Consider the following 24,082-nt stretch of genomic DNA (forward strand, 5'->3'; position numbering starts at 1 on the left):
GCGCGGACGTGCTCACCCGTGCTTGCTGTGCCTCCTGGAGCTCGAGTAATCGCTCTTGCCTCGCCTTGTTGTCGAGGTTTTCAAACATCTTAATCCTGCTCATCACCGACTTGGCTTGCTTGCTCTTGGGGCCGTCCGCGCCGCCCTCGCCGTCGTATGCCCTCTGGCAGTGAGCGAACGGCGGAGGCCTTCCGGTGGCCAGCGTGCCGTGACCCCCGTGGGATTCCGCCGACGGGGCCGGCGCCGCTCCCCCCGCGCCGTAGCTCCTCGACGTGGGCCCGTTGCGGCTGCTGTGGGCCCGCGCCGGCGCGTCGAGTGGGCTCTGCGAGTCGGGAGTCCGGGCGGCGCGCTTGCCGTCGAAGCCGTGCGCGTCGTAGCGCGGCGGGTACGGTGGCTCCTCCTCGCCGATGGGGGAGCTGTAACGGGGGGGCGCCGCGTGGCTCTCGAAGTCACCGGGCGCGTCCCGCCCGTACGGGCGATTCGGTGGCAGGTCGTAGCTCTGGTAGTGGTAGTTGGAGTTGTAATCCACCGTCTGCCTGTGAGCGTGCTGCGTCTCGTAAGCAGGTGTCCTGTTGAACTGGTGGTGGTTATTCACGTGCTGCTTCTCGTAATTCTGAGGCTGCTGGACATTGTAGTTCTCTGTTTGTTGCCTTTTGTAGGAATGGGACTGCTGATGCCCTTCTGAGTTATTGGAAAATGATGGATTATAGTTTGCTATTTGTGCATCAGCAGTCCATGACTTTCTCCTTGTTTGCATCTCATGGCTTTTAGATGGCTGGCTATAAGCTTTTTGAAATTGATGGCTGTAGCTGTAGGATGGCTGTATAGTGTAGATATGTTCTGGTGGTTGGTCAAACCGCGGTTGTTGAGGTTTGTAGTTGTGATCTTTATAATAATATTGCTGCTTGTTGTCCACATTTGGAAAAACAAAACTTGGCTGAGAGTGATCTTCCTGGTATGTGGGTTGTTTCCCATATGACTCCTCACTCCGAAGCTGTAAATAATTAAAAGTACATTAAACATTATCCTTTGAAAATAGTCTGCATGAGTTACGTTAGTTAACCAAAGATGGTGGGAATTCATTAATAAAAAAATGTCCGCAAAACAATTGAATATTTTCAGATAACGGATGCTTTAATGTGAAATTTAAGGTACTGCAGCAGTCAATTGGGTACTTTCTAGGATGAAGAGATATTATTGCTAGAAATATTTACAGAAATGCAGCCAAACCCTATGAAAGAAATTGGTGGCAATGTTTAACAACATTTAACTCAGGACTGCCTTCCGCTAAAATACACAGGTGTGGGAATCATGGGAAATTAAAAATGAATATAAAATAAGTGGAAGATTGAAATGATAACAAGGTCACAGTCAAAGAATGGTACAAGTGAAACTTGAGTTGTGATTTTAAATACCTGTTGACAGCCGATGGAGATACTGTACTAATACAGGAGGCATGAGTACTAAAATTGACATTGAATAATGAAACACACCTTTGGTGGAAATTATTTACTACACACGGTAATGTTTTTCTGTCATCACATTTTTTTCACTATTTCAGCAATATCTTTAAAACATAGAAAGGTATCATTTTTATTTCGGATGATAAAACAAATGAGCAATATAATTCAATAAAATGACGTGATTTTTTTTCACAATTCCACAGATACCTATTAAACTACTACTAAACTATTTTTTATTTTACCAGGTAAGGCCCACTGAGCTGTACGTAGTTCTTTGTCTTTCAGAAGCGATCTGGCCACAAATGACAGGCCAACGAAGCGGCGTATCGCGTGTAAATTAACTTCAGTAAAAATACTCGTAAACCTATGATGCCCTATAGCCTCAATGAAATTAAGCTTACTCAATATCATATTTAGTAATTGTGCTGGACAGATGCTCTCCAGGGGAAATATTGGCGTACCTAGATTTGAGGATTCATCAACTGGTGTACAATATTCCAATGATGAGGGATTAATTATGAAAATAGCCATTTATCACCTCAATGCAATTAACAATTATTTTTGATGGATCAAATCAGACTTAATTAAAATTAATAATAAGACTCATAAACTATAAAATAGGCACAGTGAAACAAATTACAATGTATTTCATTTAATCATGGCCATCATTGTGAATTAGTAAGGGGTACATTTTTGTAATGGTTAAAGGTTGTTATGTTATAATTTTACCCATCTGAAGGGATGAAAAAAACCAGACAAAATAGTAGTATTTGATCAATTTGAATGTAAGAAAGTTTCTGTATAATTGAAGCTAAGTAAGGATGTTGAGTCTCCAGCCGAGTACAATTAAAGTTGTAAGCGTTTTAATAGGAAGAAAGGCATGCTTTCTCTTTAATAGTTTCCAACATTTTAAATGCCTATCATGTTACATTTAATTCGCATATGTAATCCAGTTATTCAATTGTGATTTATATATCCAGCAAAATCATGTGTGTGCATATTTTCAACGATTTAGAAACTCTATTTTTTTCTTTAAGCCACACAAACACAAACGTGTTTACAGCACACAATTTCCCCAGAATCCTACATGATGCAGCATATAGCGGCGAGTCATGCAGGAATGCAGGGCAATACCTGGGTGCCTGGGGCTGGCTCGGAGTGGTAGACAGGAGGAGGGCTGGAATCCCCCAGAATTTCACTACTACTGGCCCTGCTCATCGCTGCCTGCGTGCAATGTGCTGCTGCTGCCACTGGTGCCTGAGGGTTTGGTAGTGACATGTTTGGTGGGTGTGGGTGGAAAGGAGGTGGGGGGCTGTGATCCTGTAACTCTGAGCTTGAAGCCCTGCTCATTCTGCTGCTAGGAGCTCCGTCTACTCCTGGCGACGGTGGGGGCCTCGCTGGGCTAGGCATTCGAACCGACAGGACCTGTAAGCCCGGCAAAGTGAGAGGGGGTTTAGGTTGCGAGGAAGTCCTGTGCAAGTGACCTAGCGCTGCCAACTGCGCAGAAGTGGCAGCCGGTGGCGGAACATATTCAGGGTCCAGTACAGAGGCTGGGATGAACTTGACACTCTGTAAAATGAGTGAAGGAAGATCATCTACATTTATGTAATCACAGTGGCAGATTTCCCACCGTGGGTCAACAAGCAGATCATTGGGATGTTATTTTAAACACGTGTGAAGTACAGTTTAATGCCAACAGGCTCCATTACGTTTGAACACTATATAAGAATTGTATTTTAGAAAGTTACTGTTAAGCTGAAACTACCTTTGACCCACAGCTGAAAGTTGAAATATGAATGCAAACACATTAGGGCTCCCTCTTAGATGGAGGCAGACACTGGAAGTGTCCAGTTGTGAAATATTGTCTTCTAGTCATGCATTCGTAATCATGTTGCAACAAATAATTGTAACTGCAAATGATAGCATCAATGCATTTAGCAGTCTGCAGAAACCTTTGAGGAAGCACTAATAATGTTATGACACGTTAGTAAATAACAATGTTCACATTCTAATGAGACAAATGCAAGCATTACCAGTTAAAATATTGCATGAGTGTTAGTATAATTTCGTAATTTCTAATCATGTATAATGAATGGTAAAATGCAAAAAAAAATTCAAACAGCAGTGGATCAGTTTGACAGAGAATGGTAGTCGGCAAAAATCAAGAGGGATGTGTTATTAGTAAATCAGGAGAGGAAAGAAATGGCTTTGCTCTTTGGAAAAATTCAGAAATGTATGGTTTTTGAAAAGAACTAAGGACCCTTTTTACATAAACCGTTTGAAGGAATTCAAATTCATGACGGCTTACTGTTTGTTCGGGTAGGCATTTGTAATATAGCAATTAATTTGTATTGTAAATACCCACATGTAAATTTACAATGTATTATCGTAACACTAAGTTCCATAAATAATTGGAAAGAACGTGTGCAATACTTTAACTGCAACGTAAGCTACATGCTCCAGTTTTGGTAGCGTATTGCATGCATTTGTTTAAAATCTAATAAGCAGGTGCAGTATTGCAAAGCGACGCTTTGTGTTATGTTTGTTTGCTGAAGAAAATAAATGGCAAGGAATAAAACATACAGAGAATACATATTTATCAGGACAATTTTGTTTTGTAAGGAGATAAATATATATTTTGCTAGAACATAATTCAATGTTCATAATTGTTTTTCGAACATTTTAACAGGAAAAAAATGGTCAGCTGAACTATTTCTATGTAAATAAAGTTTTTGATGCCCATTTTCTTACCAAGGGGAGGCTCATACATGTCAGTGAATTTGAACCTGAACAACACTGAGCAACGAGCTTCAAAACGCATTGAAACGCCAATCACTGACATCAATGTTACTAACTGGAATGAACTCTAAAATCCTTGTTGGTTACTCATTACAGTGACATTTCCTTGTACCACGTGAGTAAAAAGAGAGGAAACTTGACAGTTCTCAAAATGAAGCTGACTTCTGTCCAAAGACATGCTTTCATGTTCATGTAAATGTATATACAATACCATATATACAGTGTGATCGAAGAGTCTCTGTGCAGTAAAACATTTTTTTAAATCACAGATTCACAGCGATTGTTGAAATTGGGAACCGTTGACATCCGAACACAAACCTAACATGTTGAAATCTATTCTGAAACACACAATTAAATACCCTGGCTGCATGCCCGCTTCTCACGCAAGTTGCATCCATCGTCAGTTCATCCACAGCGTGAGCCAAGGCTTTACTTGTGTTCACTGCACAGGAACTTTTTGATCACCATGTAGAGAAACCAGAAGAGAGCAGATGCAAATAGCTGCGTTTGAAGAAAATGAACATTTTGAAAAGAAACAAAAAGTTGAGATGATGAGAATGAAGGAAGGGCCACCTCGCTGTCGAGACTGAGACACACCTCGTTGTGGCCGCCCGGCTGTGTTGACAGCAACTGTGGCCTCACGTATCCCGGCTGTTGATGCTGCTGCTGTGGCTGATGGTGCTGCAGATGAATGGCTGCTTCTTCATCATGGGTGGTGGGTTCAGCTGAGCGTGCCGTGGCCGGCTTCACAACCCTCATTCCGGGCTGAGCCACCACTGCCTGTTGCTCGGGCAGTCTTAGGACAGGGTTGGCTGGCTCAGAGCATCGCACAATAGCAGCATCGGGCTGCTGCTGCTGCTGCTGCCGCCGCCCTGCGCTCACGTGCTGTGCCTCGTCCGCCTCCTGGTCGGTGTAGGTGCCGCCCTCTGTGTCCGTGTCGTCGTAGTCTGAGGCGTGGCGACTGTCGGCGCTGAACAGGGAGTACTCACTCCCCGGCGCGGACAGGTACGAGAGCCGGTCGTCCTGCATGTCTAGGTCATCGTCTGCCGAGCCATCCGCCTGCCGCCATTGAACCCCCAGGCCCATCACTCATCTGGGCATTTCCATTTGTTATATATGTTTTCATTTCTTATTTATGTACGTATAAATAAAAGGTGCTACGTGCAGAGTACTTCTAGCATGATCGTGACAAATAATGCCTTGGTTGGGCAGCACTTCGGACATAGACTGAGAGTCTGGCTTTATGTGATCAGTAAGTCAGCATACTTCTTGAGATATATTTTTACAAAAACGTTGTACATTTGTAGCTATTGCTTATTCGACCTATGGGGGTTAACCCCATAAAAAATATATATATATTTTTGGTGATCCAAAAATATTCGTAAAATATATTGTCTGCGAATTTAAGTTTCGTAAAGTTATTAAAATATTGCCAAGGAGCTGCCTTGTTTTTGCCAACTTAAGCTCCAATGAAAACAACGTGAGTATTTACAACAAAAAAAAGTTTTGGATTAAAAAATTGCAATGAGCAATGCGACTCTTAGGGCAAACAAACATACCTGCTTACTGCATGCGTAACAAAGCACATCACCATCACTCACACTGGAAGGGTTAGACTGTTTAACGAAACACGCTCCATGATGCAAACAAACTACGGGGAACTGGGTGCCCAGAAGCACTTTTGAAGGTCAACGTCTACAACTTTTTAATTCCATGAAAAGGTTGATCACATCGAAATTAACAGTTTTAACCTTTCCAACAGAGATAATTAGACTACTGCACAAATAACATACAATGTCGCATTGATTTTTTGGGGGGGGTTTTAATAAAGCGTCTCAATGCAAAGGCATTTCTTGACGCTGTTGAGTCGTGGCACTTGAATACGCGACAGTGAGGAAATGTATAAGCAGCGATAACCACAAATACTAAATATATAAGAGAAGTAGACAAGTGTGGAAAGGTAGCTTTAACAAAATGTGTATGCAATAGATAGATAATAGGACGTTATGCTTATTACTGAGATAGTGGGTAGCAGTTTAAAACATAGAAAGCATGGCCAAGACCATTCTAGACAGTAGGGCTAGCAATAAGGAATGTATGTAGCCAACCATGTTAATCGGAGACGCGGTGAAGGACAACACACTAAACACAAAAAGCAATTCTAAATAAATTAGTTTTATATCAAGATTTAAAAGTGCATAGCTCCAGTGCCTTCCTAATATTGGAAGAGCGTTCCAGATGGCCACATAAGCGCGTCTGAAAGCGCGCGATGCGGTGACCGTTTTTGTTCGATCGGCAGCCGAAAGCCGCTGCGAGAATGGCCGGAGTTCACGTGATGGTTTATGCTCCTTAACGAGATCAGAAAGGTATTGTGGTTTATTTGTGGGAAGCACTTTGTGTGTAATGAATGAATGTGACCTCATAATGGATTCGTTTGGCAACTGGAAGCCAATGCAGCATGGCGAGCACGGCGAGCACTGGACATGTTGTTGTGGATCATAATTTATAGATAAACCTGTAATGATTTGAGTTCAAAAGCAAATTATTAACGCAGTACTGTATAAAGGAAACAATTGCATTGTATGACCATTGTGCAGTAGGGGGGTCTCTTTGCTTGATGTTAAAAGTTTCACTCTAGCAACTTGCGCACGTGCGTTTTAGCCACAATAGTGACGCACTGTTGGCATCATGGAGATTAGAGAAAGAGCCATTCAAAGCCACAGCCTGCAATGAATAAACAGCAGGGAGACAATTTAAGCTGAGCCGGAAAAAGTACCTTGCCCTCGGAGACCCACACCAGTTGGTTCTGCTGCTGCCGGATGGTGTCCTTCAGGCTGCCATACCAGCCGTCGTTCATGTAGTTCAGCTGAATTGTTGCTGTGAAAAAAATCACAGGCAGCAGCAGCAGCAGCAACAACCACAAATTACATTTGAAATGATGCCATCAGGTAACTAAAATCTCAGAGCGCAGGAATACAATCGAAGCATGGGAGCCAATTAATGGGAGGAACTGAGCAAGCGTAGGAGAGAAAGGAAACAGTGAGCTTGGAAATGGAGGGTGGAGAAGAGAAGGTGGTCGCAGAGATTGGGAGGGGCAAGGGCGTAGATGGATATAAAAAGCAAGCATGTATGTTGAACTTATTTTACACCATACGTAACCAACCGCGCTAATTAGAGGTGCGGGTGAAGGACAACAAACTAAACACAAAAAGCAGTTCCAAATACATGAGTTCTCAATCGACATGATTTAAAAGTCCATAGCTCCAATGGTTTTCCTAACATCGGAAGAGTGTTCCAGACGGCTGCAGAAGCGCATCTGAAAGCACGCGGTGCAGTGACCGTCTTTGTTTGACGACAAGCCAAAAAATACATGTTTTTTTGGCGTGCTGTTGCACTTCCTTATAAAGCTTTTCCTTGCCACAATACTCTGTCGGAAGGGGAATCACTTTACTTGAACCATGTAGACCTCAAGTCAAATGGAATGTGCCAACCCCAACCGTGATCCCATGCAGCTGCATATGGTAATTTAAATACTTAAAAGCTAGACAAGCAGGCTTGTAAACTGCCTGAGTGAAAAATGTGGCTTTTCAGATATGTATTAAATAACATTAACGGGAAAAATAGAGTAGCAGGGTCATTAATGAGATCCTGAAAACATAAGATATATCTTAATCAATGTTTTGGTCTGCAGAGGTCTCCGTGAACTTTATAAAAGAAGATATGTTTTAAAATGTAAAGCTATGCAGGCTAAAATGGCATAAGCGGCGGAGTTATGAGAATTGCAGTTCCGACCACCGAGAAAAGCAATTTGCATTATGAATGCCAGATTACAAACAGCAGTAAGTGCCAATTTGAGAGAATTCATAGATCAGAGAAGCTATAAATTGTTAATCAGCTGGATGAGGTCATGGACAGGCACTAAATTGTGCACAGAATTTTCAGGCCTGTTTTTTTTATGGAAAATGCCTCACAATATAAAATGAGAGAACTTGTCAGTGGACTGATGAAGGTTTCAGACTGCTCTGCATAGCTGTAACAATACCCATTTGGTTCTGCATAGTGAAGTGCTTTTAGCTATGGGTTACTTACATGTGAACAATGGGAAATTTAACCTCCTTGCACATATGCTAAATAACCAGTGTATTGTCTGCAGGCTACATGGTAGGCAGCAGAGGGCAGTGCAAAAAAAAAGCATTGTTGTACGGCACTTACACGCTCCTACATCTATGCTCCCCCACCTTCACCAACCAGTAATGAACCAGTGTGGTGAAGTAACAACCACCCGTAACCTCCACTGGCATGGGGAGGCCCTCATCCAGCAGTGGAGGGACAAAAGTGCTGCACGCGTTATGTATTAAGTCTGTAATCCAGTGGCTTAGAACTGGGGTTGGTGGGTCACACATGGATGGAACTCACTTGTAAGGGCAATTAGGTGTTAAAATAATATAACAAGGATTTATTGAAACCAAGTTTGAGAGTTGCTCTTCTCATGTATGGGGTATCCCAAAATATTTGAGTTTATTTTCACCTATAAATATATGCAAAAGCATTAATGAGTCAAACGACCCATAGCAGGACCCTTAAGAAAAAGCTTTGACACTTTGAGTTAATGAAAAATAAAAACACATTATCCATATGTACTTAGTGGCATGCACACACACACACCATCACTGGAGATGTAAATGTTGACACCACTATGATGTATACTGACACTTCTATACTCTATTTCCAGAATGTCACGCGTAACATTTATTACTCAGTTAATAAGTGAGTTGGTCAGCTTGGATGATGAGCATTAAAATACCCCTTTAAAACCAGGAAAGCCTCACTGAATTTCAAGACTATTTTTAAAGAGGATTCTGCATTGAGATATTTGGCAAATTCGATTAATGTGTGCTTGGTATGTGTAAGGAAACCAGAGTACCCAGATAAAATACACACATACAGATACGTATATAGATCCTGAGAGAAAAGCAAAAAAGTTCCATTGCTCTACTGCCATCTTCTGATGGGCAGTCCTCCCATCCAAGTACTAACCAGGTTTAACCCAGCTTAACTTCTGAGAGCAGATAAGATCGGACGCATTCAGGCTGATTTGATCACAGGCAAAAAGTTCCCCTCAAAAAGACATGGCTTGCTGATATCAATTGTTAGATGAATGGCAAATAGCCTCGCGACACATGCGAACACCCTTTTGTTTGATCACGTGTACGCAATATCAAAAATGGCTCACACATGCGCCACGCTGATTAGCCACAGGAGTGCGACATCTTTACGTTCGCCATGACGTACCAGCTCAAGGCACTGCACAGACAAAGATGGGGGGGGGGTATCGGGGGGGCAGCGGGCAGCGAGGTACCCGTGAAGAGGTGCGAGTTGCTCTTGCGCAGCTTGATGGAACGCTCGTACAGTTTCCGCGCGCTCTTGTTGGACTCGGGGCACAGGCGCTGCCGCATGGCCTTGACGCCCGCCTTACTGTCAGGGCCCAAGAAGAGCACGATGGGGTACCATTGCGCGTAGTTGAGTCGGTCCACGGCATTGGGGGTCACGTCCAACAGCGCGTGCTTGTCCTGCGACCACAGCAGCAGGCGAAGGTAAATGCGCAGCCCTGCAAATTATTTTGCCGGCACTGCTGGACGGATGGGCCTCCACTACAGGGAGTTCAAGAGAACGCCTGTGGTAGGTGTTTTCTACTATTCTATCCTGGCCAGACATTTGCTAAGTGGGAGAAGAACCCACACTTTAACTTAGCACACGTGTAGGGATGTATGTTGAACTTCTTTCGCAGCGTACGTTGCCAATCGTGCTAATCGGAGGTACACACAGCATGGCTATTGTGTGAGTGCAGAGTTTCTAATTAATTACTGCTGAGTTCTAATTATTTACTGCTCCCTCGCCTCAACTAACTAACATGACGATGGTGTGCCCATCCATACCGCAAAGTATATACAGAAAAGGGGATTTAATAAATCCGCCCACTGTTTAAACTGCCATGCCAAGAGAGCCAACCATTAGACCATGGCTGCAACTACGGAAACATTCAATGTATTTTTTTACCACGTTTCACTTCATAGTTATAAGCAACGTTATTGCATCAATCAATATGTACCTACAGACGTTAATTTAACCCAGGTTGTTGAGCGTACCTTTAATTTATAATGACATATTTTTAAATTCATTGGGTGTGTGTGTGTGTTTTTCTTGGCAGTGCAAAGTGTTTAAAAGTGCTCATAATACGTATGGTTTACAGCACGAACTCAACGTGTGCCAGAAAAATGCCAGTACAGCCCAAACTTAAGCCATTAATCACAGCACCTGAAATGCAGGCTGTGAAGTGAATAAATGTGCTTTCCTCCTGGCGTCTATTACACTCTGTGTATAAATAGCACAAAGAGTAGTATCCTTCACCCGGTCTATAATCTGCTTGATGGTGTAGAGACGAATCATCCCATGCCTCTTGTGGTCTACCCCAGCATCGCGAGGCTCGCTCTCTGCAAAATATAAACACGCACAAATCAGATTCCTGATTGTTTTAGCATAATGTATGAGACTTTAACATATATACCATGAATAGATTTGAAATAATATGTTGTATGTATAAAGAGTATAAAAAATGTAATATGTTTTCCCGTTGCTATTCATATGTCATCGTCAATCAGATAGTTGGTCTTTGTTTCATGATCACTATATGTAGCTGACAAAAAACACATCTAACTTTGCAGAGCACAACCCTAAGTAGGATTACACAGGACTTCTCCCCAGTGTCTCATTCAATGAATGTCTCTGGGCTCCTCTTTGAAGAGCACTCATTCAGCTGCTGAATCAAGTGTGTGTGTACTGCTTTTTCTCTGATGCCAAATGGTAACATCAGAGATGGACATGGCTTGAGTAGTTGAAAATGCCAAGTTAAGATGAGGTCATTTTGTACAACTTCTAATAATTAACTTCTTTACATCTAACTCAGGAAGTGTATTTAAGGCCAATATAAAGAGAATACTGTCAACCTGAGTCAGTGAGAATATTTACGATTTCGTAGCACCTATGTCTTTACCCAACTCCAGAAATTAACTTCCACTGCATTGAAACTTCTTCTTTTGTATGGCTGATGTAGATGTGCGGAACAACAATTTCACATTCAGGTGGTCAAGCCAGATAAGCACGTCAGGAGCAGCGGAGTGTACTGCTGTGATGTCTCCTTCGTATTTGTGGATCGGGTATTGCGCCATAATATGTTGCACGGTCTGTTCTGGATGACCACAGGCGCAGACTGAGAGAGTTTTACATTTTCCATTTGTGCATCAGGTATTTGTATCTGCCATGGTTTGTGCGGATGCGATTTAGGGTGGACCATTATCTTCGCGGAAGATCAAACCCGGGCACCATCTTCTGCGTTGGGTCTTTCACAACAAGGTGTTTGTTTGTGAGTACCTCTTGAACTCGCTACCGCGAAGGTGCGTAACTCACTCGCAATCTCAAACTGGTCGGGCAGCTCGCGAGCGAGCCGCTCCCGTGCCACGTCCGCGATGGGTCCGAAAATCACCACGGGCCGCAGGAACCCAGCTGGAAACAGTGCAAAGCATCAGTGCACTCACAGAGAGTTCAGCAGAATGCACGGCATTACCAGCCTGGTAACAATCTTAAGGCCCAATCCGGTTCGGATTCACTTGCATAGAACTTACGCAGGCACAAGTTAAGAAGTTTGCCGCATCCTATAGAGAGGAAGCAAATATATATTTCTCATTGTTGTTAGAATGTTCTTATTGTATGCTGAGCGTTAATGTGATGGCAGTTTGAGTGGCAGATTTGTGCCAGAAAGGCACCGCATTTGTAAACAAAAATTAAATTGACTTAACATCCATGGTCTGGAATTCCGTCCCCATGACCATATTATTAGAACAGGTGGCTACGTACGGTGCAAAAGAAGTTCAACACACATGCATATGTGCTGCCAATTCCACGGACCTGTTCAAGACCAAGCTCAAGACCTTCCCTCTCTCTGCTTTTACTTATCACTGTCTCTTGTCTACCAAGTGTCATCAAATGTACCTTAGCTTTAGATTACATATTTAAAGGTCACTGTGATTAACAGATCCCAATGCTTTGTAAACAGCTTTGAGATGTGGTTCCATTTCGATGAATACTTATGGATAATGTATAACATTTGTATCAAAGTAATTTATATAAATTCTATAAATTGTGTAGCAACATACAAACAAATCAAATGTAAGCTGGTTATAGGAATGGGTTTCATTTGTTTTCTTTAAATGATTACTATTGTCTTACAGAATCAAATATGCCACACTAAACGATGAATGTGTGAGTCACATGTCACTCTTCAATCACATTGAGAATGTGTGCATGATGGAATACATCACTTACTGTATCGACCTTCTAATTAATACAATTATAGAATTGTCATTACTAATGGTACTACTCATGATATAACATTTCTAATTAATTACTGAGTTGCTCAAATCCAAATCTTCACAGGTTTTATGAAAGATGTCAGTATTGAAATAACAATAGGTTTATTCTCATGAAAATTAAACAATTGATAAAAATTCACTAAATGAATAATATAGGTTAGGTGGATTTTAGGATACTATTTAGAATGACAAATTAAAAGTACTCGCCAGTAATACACCAGTACTGTACCGTTATGTAAGGGTGTAATTGGGATGCAGTAAACATTTACCACAATTTTAATTGAAACCAAAGGTTAAAAGTACAACTCTGAAAATCACAATGCAGCTTTATATCTTGTCAATAGGCCACGATGCAGAATGCACATTAAAAAAATATTACAAAGCTGCATTTTTTGTTTTACCAAAAGTAAAAACTGAAATGAGCTATAGGTGCATTGTAAGTACAAGGCTCTGGAAATGAATGCTCCATTTAATGAGGTATAAGCTTGCTTATTCTGAATCCAAATAGATCTGTGAAATAAAATTGGATGATTATTTGTGGGACAAAAAAAGGAACAAAATATACGAATAAAATTCGTACAAAATTTAGTTACAGCATATGCAATGCACCATATTGTTCATGACATTTTCTTGCTATAAAAATTTAAGAGCGTTGGCAGTGGTATTAAAACAAAAAGAGAAAAAGCCTCGTCACCAACATTGTTTCATAAAACAAAAAATATTGGTCAACCGTATTTTATCTTTATATGGTAGTGTTAATCACGAATGAATACTACACTAAAATTGTTTTATTTGACCAGGTAAGGTCCACTGAGCTATATAGCTCTTTTTCAGAAACGACGTTGCCACAAATGATAGCTCAACGAACAAATGCACGTTGATTATAAATACGCATGGAAAAAACGGAGAACCCGGGTCAAAATCCACGTGAACCACGGGGAGAACACGCAAACTCCAAATATACAACGGGCATCAGGGTCGAACCAACGACCACCTGTACATCGGGCGAGGTAGTTAACATCTCACCGCCTTGGCACTCCTTCGCAACACCGCAGCGTTAACGCAACGTTTCTCGAAATGGTTCAACTGACCTTCCCGGCGTGCGCTAGGGCACGAGTGCGCTCACCTTCCCTGAGCACCACCCGCTCGTAAGCAGGGAACTTGGTCTGCACGGGCTGCGTGGCCAAATCCTCGCGGCTCTTGCGCACGTTGCGCTTGACGGAGCGCAGGCCGCGAAAGCGCCAGAAGTCGGCGCGGTCGCCCCCGGCCACCTTGGCAAACGATTGCAGGTTTGCCAGCTGCTCGGCCCTGTGGGGCAGAGGGGAAGTGGTCCGAGCATGTCAACGAGCGAGCGAGCAGCATGCATTCCGCCAACTGCATCACCTCGGCCACGCTTTAGTACATTTAATCGTTCCGTATTCGTGTCGTTCTTCATTGCGCTCGGCTTTCACGTATGTGCGGCGTTTCACAGACAGGTGTAATCTGCCAGCGAGGAGTAATGTCGCTACGTAGATTTGCCCAGTTGAGAAATATGCGAACCATTTTTCTAAATTTGGCCAATATTAAACGAGACGTTCGCAGACGTGGCCTCCTCTTTTACAAATAACATCACAGCATCTTTAATGTCCACTGTGAAGGGGAGGGCACCTATTTATGGTTTACACATCCGCAGTATTAACCAGGATGGCTGCTATACTCGAACCACGAATCTCTGCAATAAGAGCAAACGTACTGCCCCCCGGGCATGTAATTTACATCGGCTTGGCCATGTCCACCAAATGCCTACCACCACTGGCCGACCAATGGAAATCTTCTTCTGTGTCATTGCCCAACAAAGAGGAGCTCTTAATATGTGAAGATTTAGTCAAGTGGATAATACATGTTACGGGTGTCGACTGTCTATACAACATATGTACATACGTTGAACTTCTTTTGCTCCTTACGTAGCCAACGGAGCTAATCGGAGGTGCGGGGTAAGGAAAAAATGCATACACTATATTTGTGTATATATTCACCATAAATTACAGTCCCCATATTTATATGCTTGCCCAAGTGGTATACACACAGATGTTCCAATGTATAAAAATAGTCAAACAGCTGCCTTTAATTATTTAGGAATTGTATCATAAAAAAATATTTCATTATGCATTCAAGTAACATTCTAATGGTTAACGCTTGAGCTGTATACGGGATGTCTACAGAGGCTCATTTTGTTACAACCGAGCAATGGTTAAGAACACCATGTGTAATTTTACTGGCAAATTTGGCAATATAGGCAAAATGTCGCCTGCAATGTCTTGTACAAGTCACCAAAAAGAATAATGTCATTTCTGGTAATGAGGGTTCTTTTTATTCATAATGTACTTTCTGAGCTTCTTAAACAAGACCTCATATGCAATATGCAAGTAAAATGTATAAAGAAAAATTGTGTACGTTGGCTAACCTGAGGGTCTGAGTAGTGGTAGCAGGATAAATGTTCACATTTACTAATTGCGTGTTCGCTGTCAGAATACTGCGCAATTTCGGATATTTACTGGGGATTGTGGAAGAGAATAATGTTCACGTCCATTCATTGCCTTTCTCAAGTTATGGGCCCACTGGGAAGAGTATGAAAGACCCAACAAAAGGCCTCATCGGCCGACACTTGAATCAGTCAAGGTTGATTTAAAAGATAGTTTTTCGCACCTGATCACAAAATTCCTCTTTCCACTACAATGACGAAGGTGCCGATAGAGATGAAACATTAAAATGTTCTCTAGGTGGTCAGACAAATCAAGGGGCTTATGTCAGATTTCTGAACTGACATTTGTGAGTTGCTGGAGTGAAATATGGTAAGTCACCCATGATTATGTACGGGTATTATGTTTTGTGAGCCATTGCTCTGAGCCCTGCCAAGAATTACTCTATTAACAATCCAATTATATCGAATTAAATTAGTTTTTTCATTCAATTCAGCATATTTAATCTGTGAGGACTCAATCTTAATGTGATTGAAATATTAATAGGATTAATTACAGGACATGAATGAGCACTGTCTTTTTAGTCGTCGATAAGGAAGGTCTATTGAAGACTTTTTGGGATGTAAAAATTCCGTAAAAAGACAGCTCCTCGTGACACAATGTAATTGAGATATAAATGGAGTTAAAATTCTCGGGTTTACATGTACTTCAGTTTAATTCCCTTTTCCTGATGACCGCTTGTAGTTTTTGTTATTTTCTTTGAACCTATCTACGTGACTTTACGCAAAGACCTAAAGAATATTCATTATAATAGTTAACATGCAAGTGCAGTAAATATAAATGAGTTGTAATAATAACATGAGTAATTTAGATTTAAAGCTTTCGTGACTGCAGGGATTAATATTCTTGGTTCTTTCGGTAAAGTCACGTAGAAGGGAAACAATAAAATAATAAAAATATAAAACAATAAAATTCTCACGACGTTTCGACTGCAACACAAGCAATCATCATCAGGTGTGAAAACCACAGCAAGAAAATTTGAAAAAAGTGGCGGTTTTTAACGTTAGCACCACGGAGAGTGATTTGGCAATTATTCAGATGGACGAGTCCATCTATGTTCGGAAAAGAGGAGGGGGGAGACGAAAAATTAATGTATGCTGTCTGAAAGCCACCGTAAGCGTGATCAATCAATTAAGACCCGAAATGGTTTATCAAATCCTTCCAATGATTGTAAAGCCAGAATCCATCTTCTCGGTTGAAATTGTCTCTGTGTTTGAATATGTGGATAGCTTCATGAACGAATCTCTCATGGTAGCCAGATGGCTTGCAAAGAACCTCTGTATTGAATAAGTCAATGTCATGTGAGCCTACTGAATTATAACAGTGATCTGCCACGGCCGAGGTGTTGGTCCTACTGTGTTTAAGGTCTGCTTTGTGTTCACGAATGCGGTCCGAGACATGTCGTTTGGTTTCTCCAATGTAACTACTACCACAGAGGCAACTTAGTTTGTAGACACCAGGGTACTGTATGTCCGGAATCACATCTTTTACAGATGGAACCAGATCACGGATTTTATGTAATATGTTGAAACGGACCTGGATATTGTGTTTATTCAAGATTTTGGAGATCTTTTTTGTGATCCCCGCAATGTAGGGTAAAGTGATGGTTTTGAAAGGCTCCTCAAGAGGGTCCTTCTTCATGGTTGGAGTGATAGCTTTGCTGATTGTGTAGTCGGAGTAACCATTAGCCTTAAGAGCTTGGTGTACGTGCTTGAGTTCACTGGCTATGTGTTCCTGGTCGGATATGCATTGGGCTCCATGGTGCAGAGTCTTGATGAGGGAATTCTTCTGGGATGGATGGTGTAATGCTAATATACTTACTTAGCAATCTTTGGAAGAACGTAATCAACCAGGTAAAGTGTTAACTGTCTGTTGTATTAGCCGACTCTCTGTGTTGCATTGCATTACATTTCTAAGTTTACTAGGTTTGATTTCTCAAGCTTCCAATTTCTCTCCCCCTGCTGCAGATCCCATCCTCCCCTTGTCTCTCATTGACATGCTAATTTATGTGCCCCCCCTCTCTATATAATACCTCGTCACAGAGGCGTTGTTTCTCTGTGTGTCTCTGTGTGTGTCTCTCTCCTGTGTGTGTCTCTCTCTCTCTCTGGTTGTCGCTCTCTCTCTGTGTCTCTCTCTCTGTGTATGTGTCTCTCTCCATGTCTGTGTTTGTCTCTCTCTCTCTGTATATGTGTCTCTCTCCGAGCTTGCATTTACATACAGTTCTCACCTGATGACGGTTGTTTGTGTTGCAATCTAAACGTCATGTTCTATTATTTCTTTTATTTTTTCTTTCTACGTGACTTTACCGAAAGAACCAAAGAGTTATACTAACTTAATTTAACATTATTTGCCAATTATTGTTTGAATAAAAAAGGCTACACATTGCGAAACGGAAATGCGGAATGTACACATTTAAATAATAAATATAGCCATGGTCCCAATATTCCACACATTACCCATCATCTGTTGGGAAATGAGTTGTCTCATGAGTTGTGTGTGTAGAGTTGTGATACTTAATTATTTGAGTCATCAATTGCACTACCTGCTCACAAGTGACGCCATCACATCTACCCCTCTATTTAAGGATTTCTCCACAAATCTGGCTGTCGCCTGATGAAGCTAGTTGTAATTACTGGTGAAATGTCGTACTCAGATTGTAAATGTTGTGGCTTAGAGCTCTCCAACACACCGGTGTGCTGTACTAGTAACGAATTAGAATGTTCTGTTTACGTGACAAACCTTACTAGTTGGCTGTGTCGGGTGGTGGCAGGTTTAACGACACATTTATATATTTACGCGACTTCACCCAAAAACACCTGTATTATGTACTCTACCGATTGTTCTTCGACGAGGTAATGAGTGGGGCTTGGCAATGGCATCGCATCATGGGCAGGGTCATAGAGAGGGGGGGGGGTTCTTGTCTTCAAGGAGGCAGGATGTGGGGGGGTGGTGGTGGTGGCCACCATTTTTAAAGAGGCCCGAGTAATTGACCGCAAGAAAAGTACTTGATTAGAGTTTGTAGTTGATTAATTGGACTTAATCAACTAATCGTCCCAGCTCTAGTTGCGTGCCGCACATTCCATGAACACGACCGTTATGTTTGAGTCGCTGCTTCCGCGGGCTGACCCACAGGGGGCGATAAACCCACGTTTAAAACCAACAAGCTTGGTTTGCTTCAACAAGCAGAGCACTACAACGTTGGAACCAAAGCAAAACATGAATATCTTCATAAAAATATTAAATGGAAAATTGTTTGAATGCTACGTTAAAATGTAGTGAAGCCACTTGTATCAATACATCTTATAGGCATTTGAGACGTATTGGGGCGAGCAGTCGAACAGCGGTTCGCACACTGTGCTATGAATCCGTTGAGGTATCATCACCAGCCAAGCTCCATTCGTTGCTAGATTAAAATGTATTCATGAGGATGTTACAGCTGTGAATTCTAGAATATTAAACTTTGGCTCAAATATTGAGTCTTTCACTAGACTTGGAACAAATAGAATTGGGTATATTCTACAGTCTATAACTATTGTAGAAAAATACAAAGTACTGATTCTTCTAATATGGGCCCCAAAATTACAGACAGGGTTAGCCTAAGGTTCAAATATCATGCTCAACACTTAAAAGTACACTATCTACACCATCAATGAACAAAGTAATTAATCTCCCAAGTTAGTTCTTAATCCTCACTGTATTATATTTTTAAAAGTGTTTTTGTATATGGCATGCTAACTTTCACATGCCACAACATGACATGGTATTTACTTGCCACGGAAAAAGCTTGTTTGACATGTGGTCAGCGGTAGCAGTGCTTGTTCTCAGAAGCCCACACAAAGACAAAGATCACCCATATAGTCTTAATCCAGTTGGGGCAAATGTTGTTAATGACCACCTATGAAGGCCGGCACGGTACACGAGGGGATGGGTGGCCAGCACCATGCCTGACCACATTTATCTCCCCAGTGGCAATGTTTACACATCACACCAGGTACTCATATGAGGCTGAGTCGACCTAGGGGAGGCCTAGAAGCCGTTCAGATAAGTCACTGGTGTTGGTGGCCGTCAGCGGGATCAAACTCAGGTCAGTGGGTTCGTAGCACAGTGCGCAAACTACTGTGCCACCACTCCCCATAGTGCTTGTTCTCAGAAGGCAAACACACATATACTGCAATGTCGCTGCGGTTGTGTGGCTCGTGTGCACAACCCCACCTGTTCTTGTTGGGGATGATGCCACGCTCCACCTCCTGGTGGTTGCGGCCGATGCGAATGGCGAGCCACGAGCCCAGCTTGCCATTGTAGAGGGTGTCCACGACCCGGAACACCTCTCCCCGCGTGAAGCTCAAGCCATAGGGTGTCTCCTTCTCGTAGCCAAAGTGTGTGCGGATGTAGAAGGAATCCCCCACGTCCGACTCCACCACCCGCCGATAGACTGCAATAGCGGAGAAACACAAAGACCCCTGTATAGCGATATAAACCGTTAGCGAGCGACCCATTTGAAAGTCAGCACGGCACACAAGAGGGCGTGGGGTGGACAGCACCACACCAGGCTATCTTTGCCTCTCCAGTGCTTACATTCGCACCTCACCAGGTACTCATTTATGGCTGAGGTAGCATAGGGGAGGCCTAAGACAAGTTCAGATTCACCACTGATTTTGGCCATGAGCATGAATTAAACTCAGGTCGCCAGGTTTCTAGCATAGTGCACTAACCACTATGCAACCGCACTCCACTGCAAGAGCACACACATACCCATGCATCTGCATTCTAATGATAATAGAAACTACAAGTTCCTGAATTAATTTCTGCCACAATAAATCAAGTGGCACTTGATTAGGGTGCACTAATCACAGTTGAGAGGTCGAGAGATGAAATCCCAGTCTCCAGGGTCAACTCAGGCTGTCATTCATCTGGTCTAGATGAAATACGAGATAAGTACCACTTTGTGGGATATAAGCAGTGGTCGACCAAAGGAAGAATTTTGCCCCTGTCACGAAAATCTGAAATGTCCACAACTGACTTAAGGCCCCCTATGAAAACAAACACTAACAATAATAAGTGTTGTGAAGGTGTCCTTTATCTTGGATAATATTCTATTTTCTCAACCAGGTTTAACCTTGCGATGTTTCACAAATACCTTTTTAATAAAACATGAATGGATGAATGGGCCAAAAACATTGAAAACTCTGCGCATTGGGGTCCCATCACCAGATGTACTGCATCTTCTGGCAACCTCCGAGCAAAGGGAGTTGGAAGTTCCACAGCACATGAGCTATGTATGGGATCCAACAACCTCTCTTCTAAAGTGCTGAAGATGCATTTGGAGTATTTGGCTGCTGTACATTTCCACGTGATAAGCCACTTCGTTGAGCTAATCATTTGTGACCAGGTCACTTCTGAAAAAGAGCTATATAGCTCAGTGGGCCTTACCTGGTAAAATAAATATTATTTAGTTTTAATTTCATTTTAAGTACAACAAAATTTGCACACCATATCTGGCAGTCTTCATTTGAAGCTTTCGTGACTGCAGGAATCCATACTCTTTCGGTAAAGTCGCAAAGAAAAATAATAATAGATCACGACGTTTCGATCGCCACACAAGCAATCGTCCTCAGAACCAAAGAGTATACGTGGCAGTGTTTTTTTTTAATAAAGAAAACAACTTATTTAATATGGTACAAATTACATTAAAACAATTATTTTAAATAACATGTCTGGACAATAACATAAAACCCTCAGGAATTTATAATCTGCTGGAACATATTGCATGGGTTTGCTTCATGTGCATGGTTTTATGAAATGTGCTGTTTGATTAAATCAAGTAAGAATATGAATTACTGTATAATGAAAGTATGCAAGCAGATGGCACTACAATTTTGTCGTAGCGTTCAGCTTTAATGTCAGTGCTATATGGCGAATGCTGCATTGCGCATTTAGCTTTGCTTTTTAAAATACTTTATATGCAATGCCCATACATCTTCCATGAAGACTTGGCGTAATTATGAGATAACTGCAATTTCTGAAAATTGATGCTAATTATATGCCGCCCACATCACGCCTAAAACTGCCGATGATGAGAATGTATGAATGATTTTACCGCTGTAAACGATGAATGACTGCCAAGGGATTACCAGGTTGCTTACATTCTGCCAGATGTCAGAATTATGTGATTTTAATGGAACAAAAATATCATAATTTTGTTAAAATTGTGAGTGTTCTCCATTTTTAGAGTGGCATCTGTGTTTCTCCAAACAGCTCCCCCCTCTGTCTTTGCTCAAACCCATTCATTATGTGGCTGCATTTGACTAGTTGGCACTTTTCATGCATTGTAAAGTGGTGACTCTTGCTTTTGGGGGGCACAGATCACCATAAAAGTGGTAAGAGTCATATTGGACAGCATGAAATAATGCTTAGGAATTTGTAATGTATAAGGGGAAGGAACAATGATCAATTACCGGCTGTGTCAATATTGGCAATACAGTAAAACCTTGAATTGCGAGCATAATTCGTTCCGGAAATGTGTTTGTAATCCAAAGCACTCGTATATCAAAGCGAATTTCCCCATAACAAATCATGGAAACTCAGATGATTCGTTCCACAACCCAAAAATATTCATATAAAAATGATTAATACATAATACCTTTTTATAATTTTATTATTTAAATTTAATATAAAGTAATCAAATTTATTAACTTAATTTAATCGTGGCTGGTGTGAGGGAGACGAGAGAGAGGAGAGGAGGAGGAGGAGGGTTATTGTGTAGGACGACTTTCACTGTCACTAACGGAATCACTGCTATCTGTTGGCTCACTGGAATGTCTTTTTGTGCGACTTTAACAAGGAACCTATCCAATGACACTTGCTTTTGCCTCCTTTTGAGGATTTCGCGGAAATGTGACATTGCATTGTCGTTAAACAAATTCATCCCTCGCACTGCTACAGCCTTATTCGGGTGATGCTATTCTAAAAAAAATGCACTGTTTCCCACATTTTACACATCTCCCTAATCTCATTTGAAGTGAGGGATTCCTCCGTATTTTTCTCCTCCTCCTCCTCAGACGAGATCTCCTCCATAACCTCTTGCTGTTGTTGGCGATGCAGATTCATCAGTTCGTCGTCGGTGGTCAGCTCCTGGCCATGTTCCTCCACCAGCTCTTGAAGAACCATCGGCTCAGTTATGATCACGTGACACTCGGCAGACAAAGCGTATACGTACCACTCGTGTTGCAAGACCTCGCTCGTTTATCAAGTTAAAATTCATTTTTAAAAATTGCTCGTCTTGCAAAACACTCGCAGATCAAGTTACTCGCAATCCAAGGTTTTACTGTACACTGTTTTACATGCCCTACTGTTTCACACTGTGTCAAACATGTGTGATGAACACGGACTCTCTTTAATCCTCTTTCAAGGGGAACACTAAGTTGATGTTGCTTTGAACATCACGGCATTTTACACATGGCCACATTCATGGAAATACTCAATGAGAAAATGATCAAGCAACACTCATTCATGAGCAAACGCATGGCCTGCAAGGAAGAATCGATGAGGCCAATAGATAGGTTTGGGTGAGGCACTGCTACAAACTCTTGCTACTTGTCCAGTGTTTGAAACTTATCCAGCATTAAACATCTGAGAACAATTAAGCTGTTGCAAACTATTAAACAGGCATGCCAACTTATTATTTGCGATAAAAAAAAACATTTCTAAAAAAATATATTCTATCGTGAGACATTGCCTTTCCATAAACCAGCTGTTTAAAGTATTCCCTCTACTGAGTACTCCATTGTGACAGCGAGATGATTAAGGCTCACCGTCCTTCTTGCGCTGAGCCAAGATGCTGACTTCCTCCCCCTTGGGCAGCTCAAGGAGAAAAAGCACAGCTTCCTCTCGAATTATGTTCTGAAAATCCACATTGTTTACCTGAAACACGACGTAACAAGCCAATCTGTTAACCGGCGCAGGCAGCAGTCATTATTTTTTGTGGGGCTGCTGGGGCACTTTGTTTTGACAAACTTAATTGTCATGACTGAGTCAGGCTGGGAGCCAATGGCACAAGGCAAAAACAACAATAATTTATTTGCTTACATAACGGTTCAAAGAAAATCCCAGAGAAGTAGAATTGACGGCAATAGCACAATAATGCTAATATTAATCGGATCCATTATACAACAGGACATTTCAGTTATGTAATGTGGGGAGGAGAGAAAAAAAACGGAACTCGCCCTATTAAGAATCACTGCCATGAAATATTTTAATCGTCATCTAAGCAAGAATTAAACCTAAATGTGCAAAAGAACAACACAGGATGAAACACATTTGCACATCAATATCAGATTAGACATTATTTATTGTTATTAAGCCATATTAAACACTGTACTAATGCAGAGTTGTGCATCGATTAACATTTGCTAGTTAAGAGAACTCTGTGTGATCAGTGTTAGAAATATCTATACAACTGCTGGCATGCTTTTATTCCTTTTCTTCCGTGCCATATTTCCTGCCTACTCTGTTATTTTATTATTGATCAGATTTTCAGAAATTACATCTTTGCCATACTATTGCATTAAAACAGAATTATAGCAATGAAGGTGGGATGGCTGCTGAATTGCTAAAGAGCACAAGAGCTCCTGCATTATCTCTTTTCACATGCTCTTAAAATGTGTTTTCGTACCTTGTGTGCAAGCTACTAACATTATAGATATGGCAGAATATTGACAAATATGGTCTCATTGGGAATTAATTATTAATAGAAGGTTGTCGACCCATGGAATGTGTAGACAAAATCATCAGGGGAGGTCCAAGACATGTTCAGATGAGACTAATCATGAATGTACACAATAAGGCATTGAACCGAGGCTGCTGGGTTCGCAGCACC

The 24,082-nt window shown here is 41.7% G+C and overlaps 1 protein-coding gene across 8 annotated transcripts in view; it reads right to left on the reverse strand.

Moving 5' to 3' along the window:
• The window catches only part of LOC116941894 (tight junction protein 1-like), a 257,022-nt gene that overhangs the window by 29,756 nt on the left and 203,184 nt on the right, over window positions 1-24,082 (reverse strand). For 6 of the 8 annotated variants that reach the window (XM_032953222.2, XM_032953223.2, XM_032953227.2 and 3 more), the window contains 10 exons: window positions 23,019-23,127; window positions 19,420-19,639; window positions 13,815-13,996; window positions 11,727-11,822; window positions 10,671-10,753; window positions 9,622-9,832; window positions 7,039-7,139; window positions 4,860-5,321; window positions 2,598-3,032; window positions 17-994 (listed from right to left, as the gene is read on the reverse strand). In XM_032953222.2, coding sequence (XP_032809113.2) covers window positions 17-994; window positions 2,598-3,032; window positions 4,860-5,321; window positions 7,039-7,139; window positions 9,622-9,832; window positions 10,671-10,753; window positions 11,727-11,822; window positions 13,815-13,996; window positions 19,420-19,639; window positions 23,019-23,127 — 2,877 coding nt within the window. The remainder of the gene's footprint in view (window positions 1-16; window positions 995-2,597; window positions 3,033-4,859; window positions 5,322-7,038; window positions 7,140-9,621; window positions 9,833-10,670; window positions 10,754-11,726; window positions 11,823-13,814; window positions 13,997-19,419; window positions 19,640-23,018; window positions 23,128-24,082) is intronic. The other 2 variants (XM_076066812.1, XM_032953226.2) reach the window with 2 other exon arrangements.

The sequence above is a fragment of the Petromyzon marinus genome, chromosome 13 (assembly GCF_048934315.1).
Source record: "Petromyzon marinus isolate PM22_M1 ecotype Great Lakes invasive population chromosome 13, UKy_Petmar_22M1.pri1.0, whole genome shotgun sequence".
Lineage (NCBI taxonomy): Eukaryota > Metazoa > Chordata > Hyperoartia > Petromyzontiformes > Petromyzontidae > Petromyzon > Petromyzon marinus.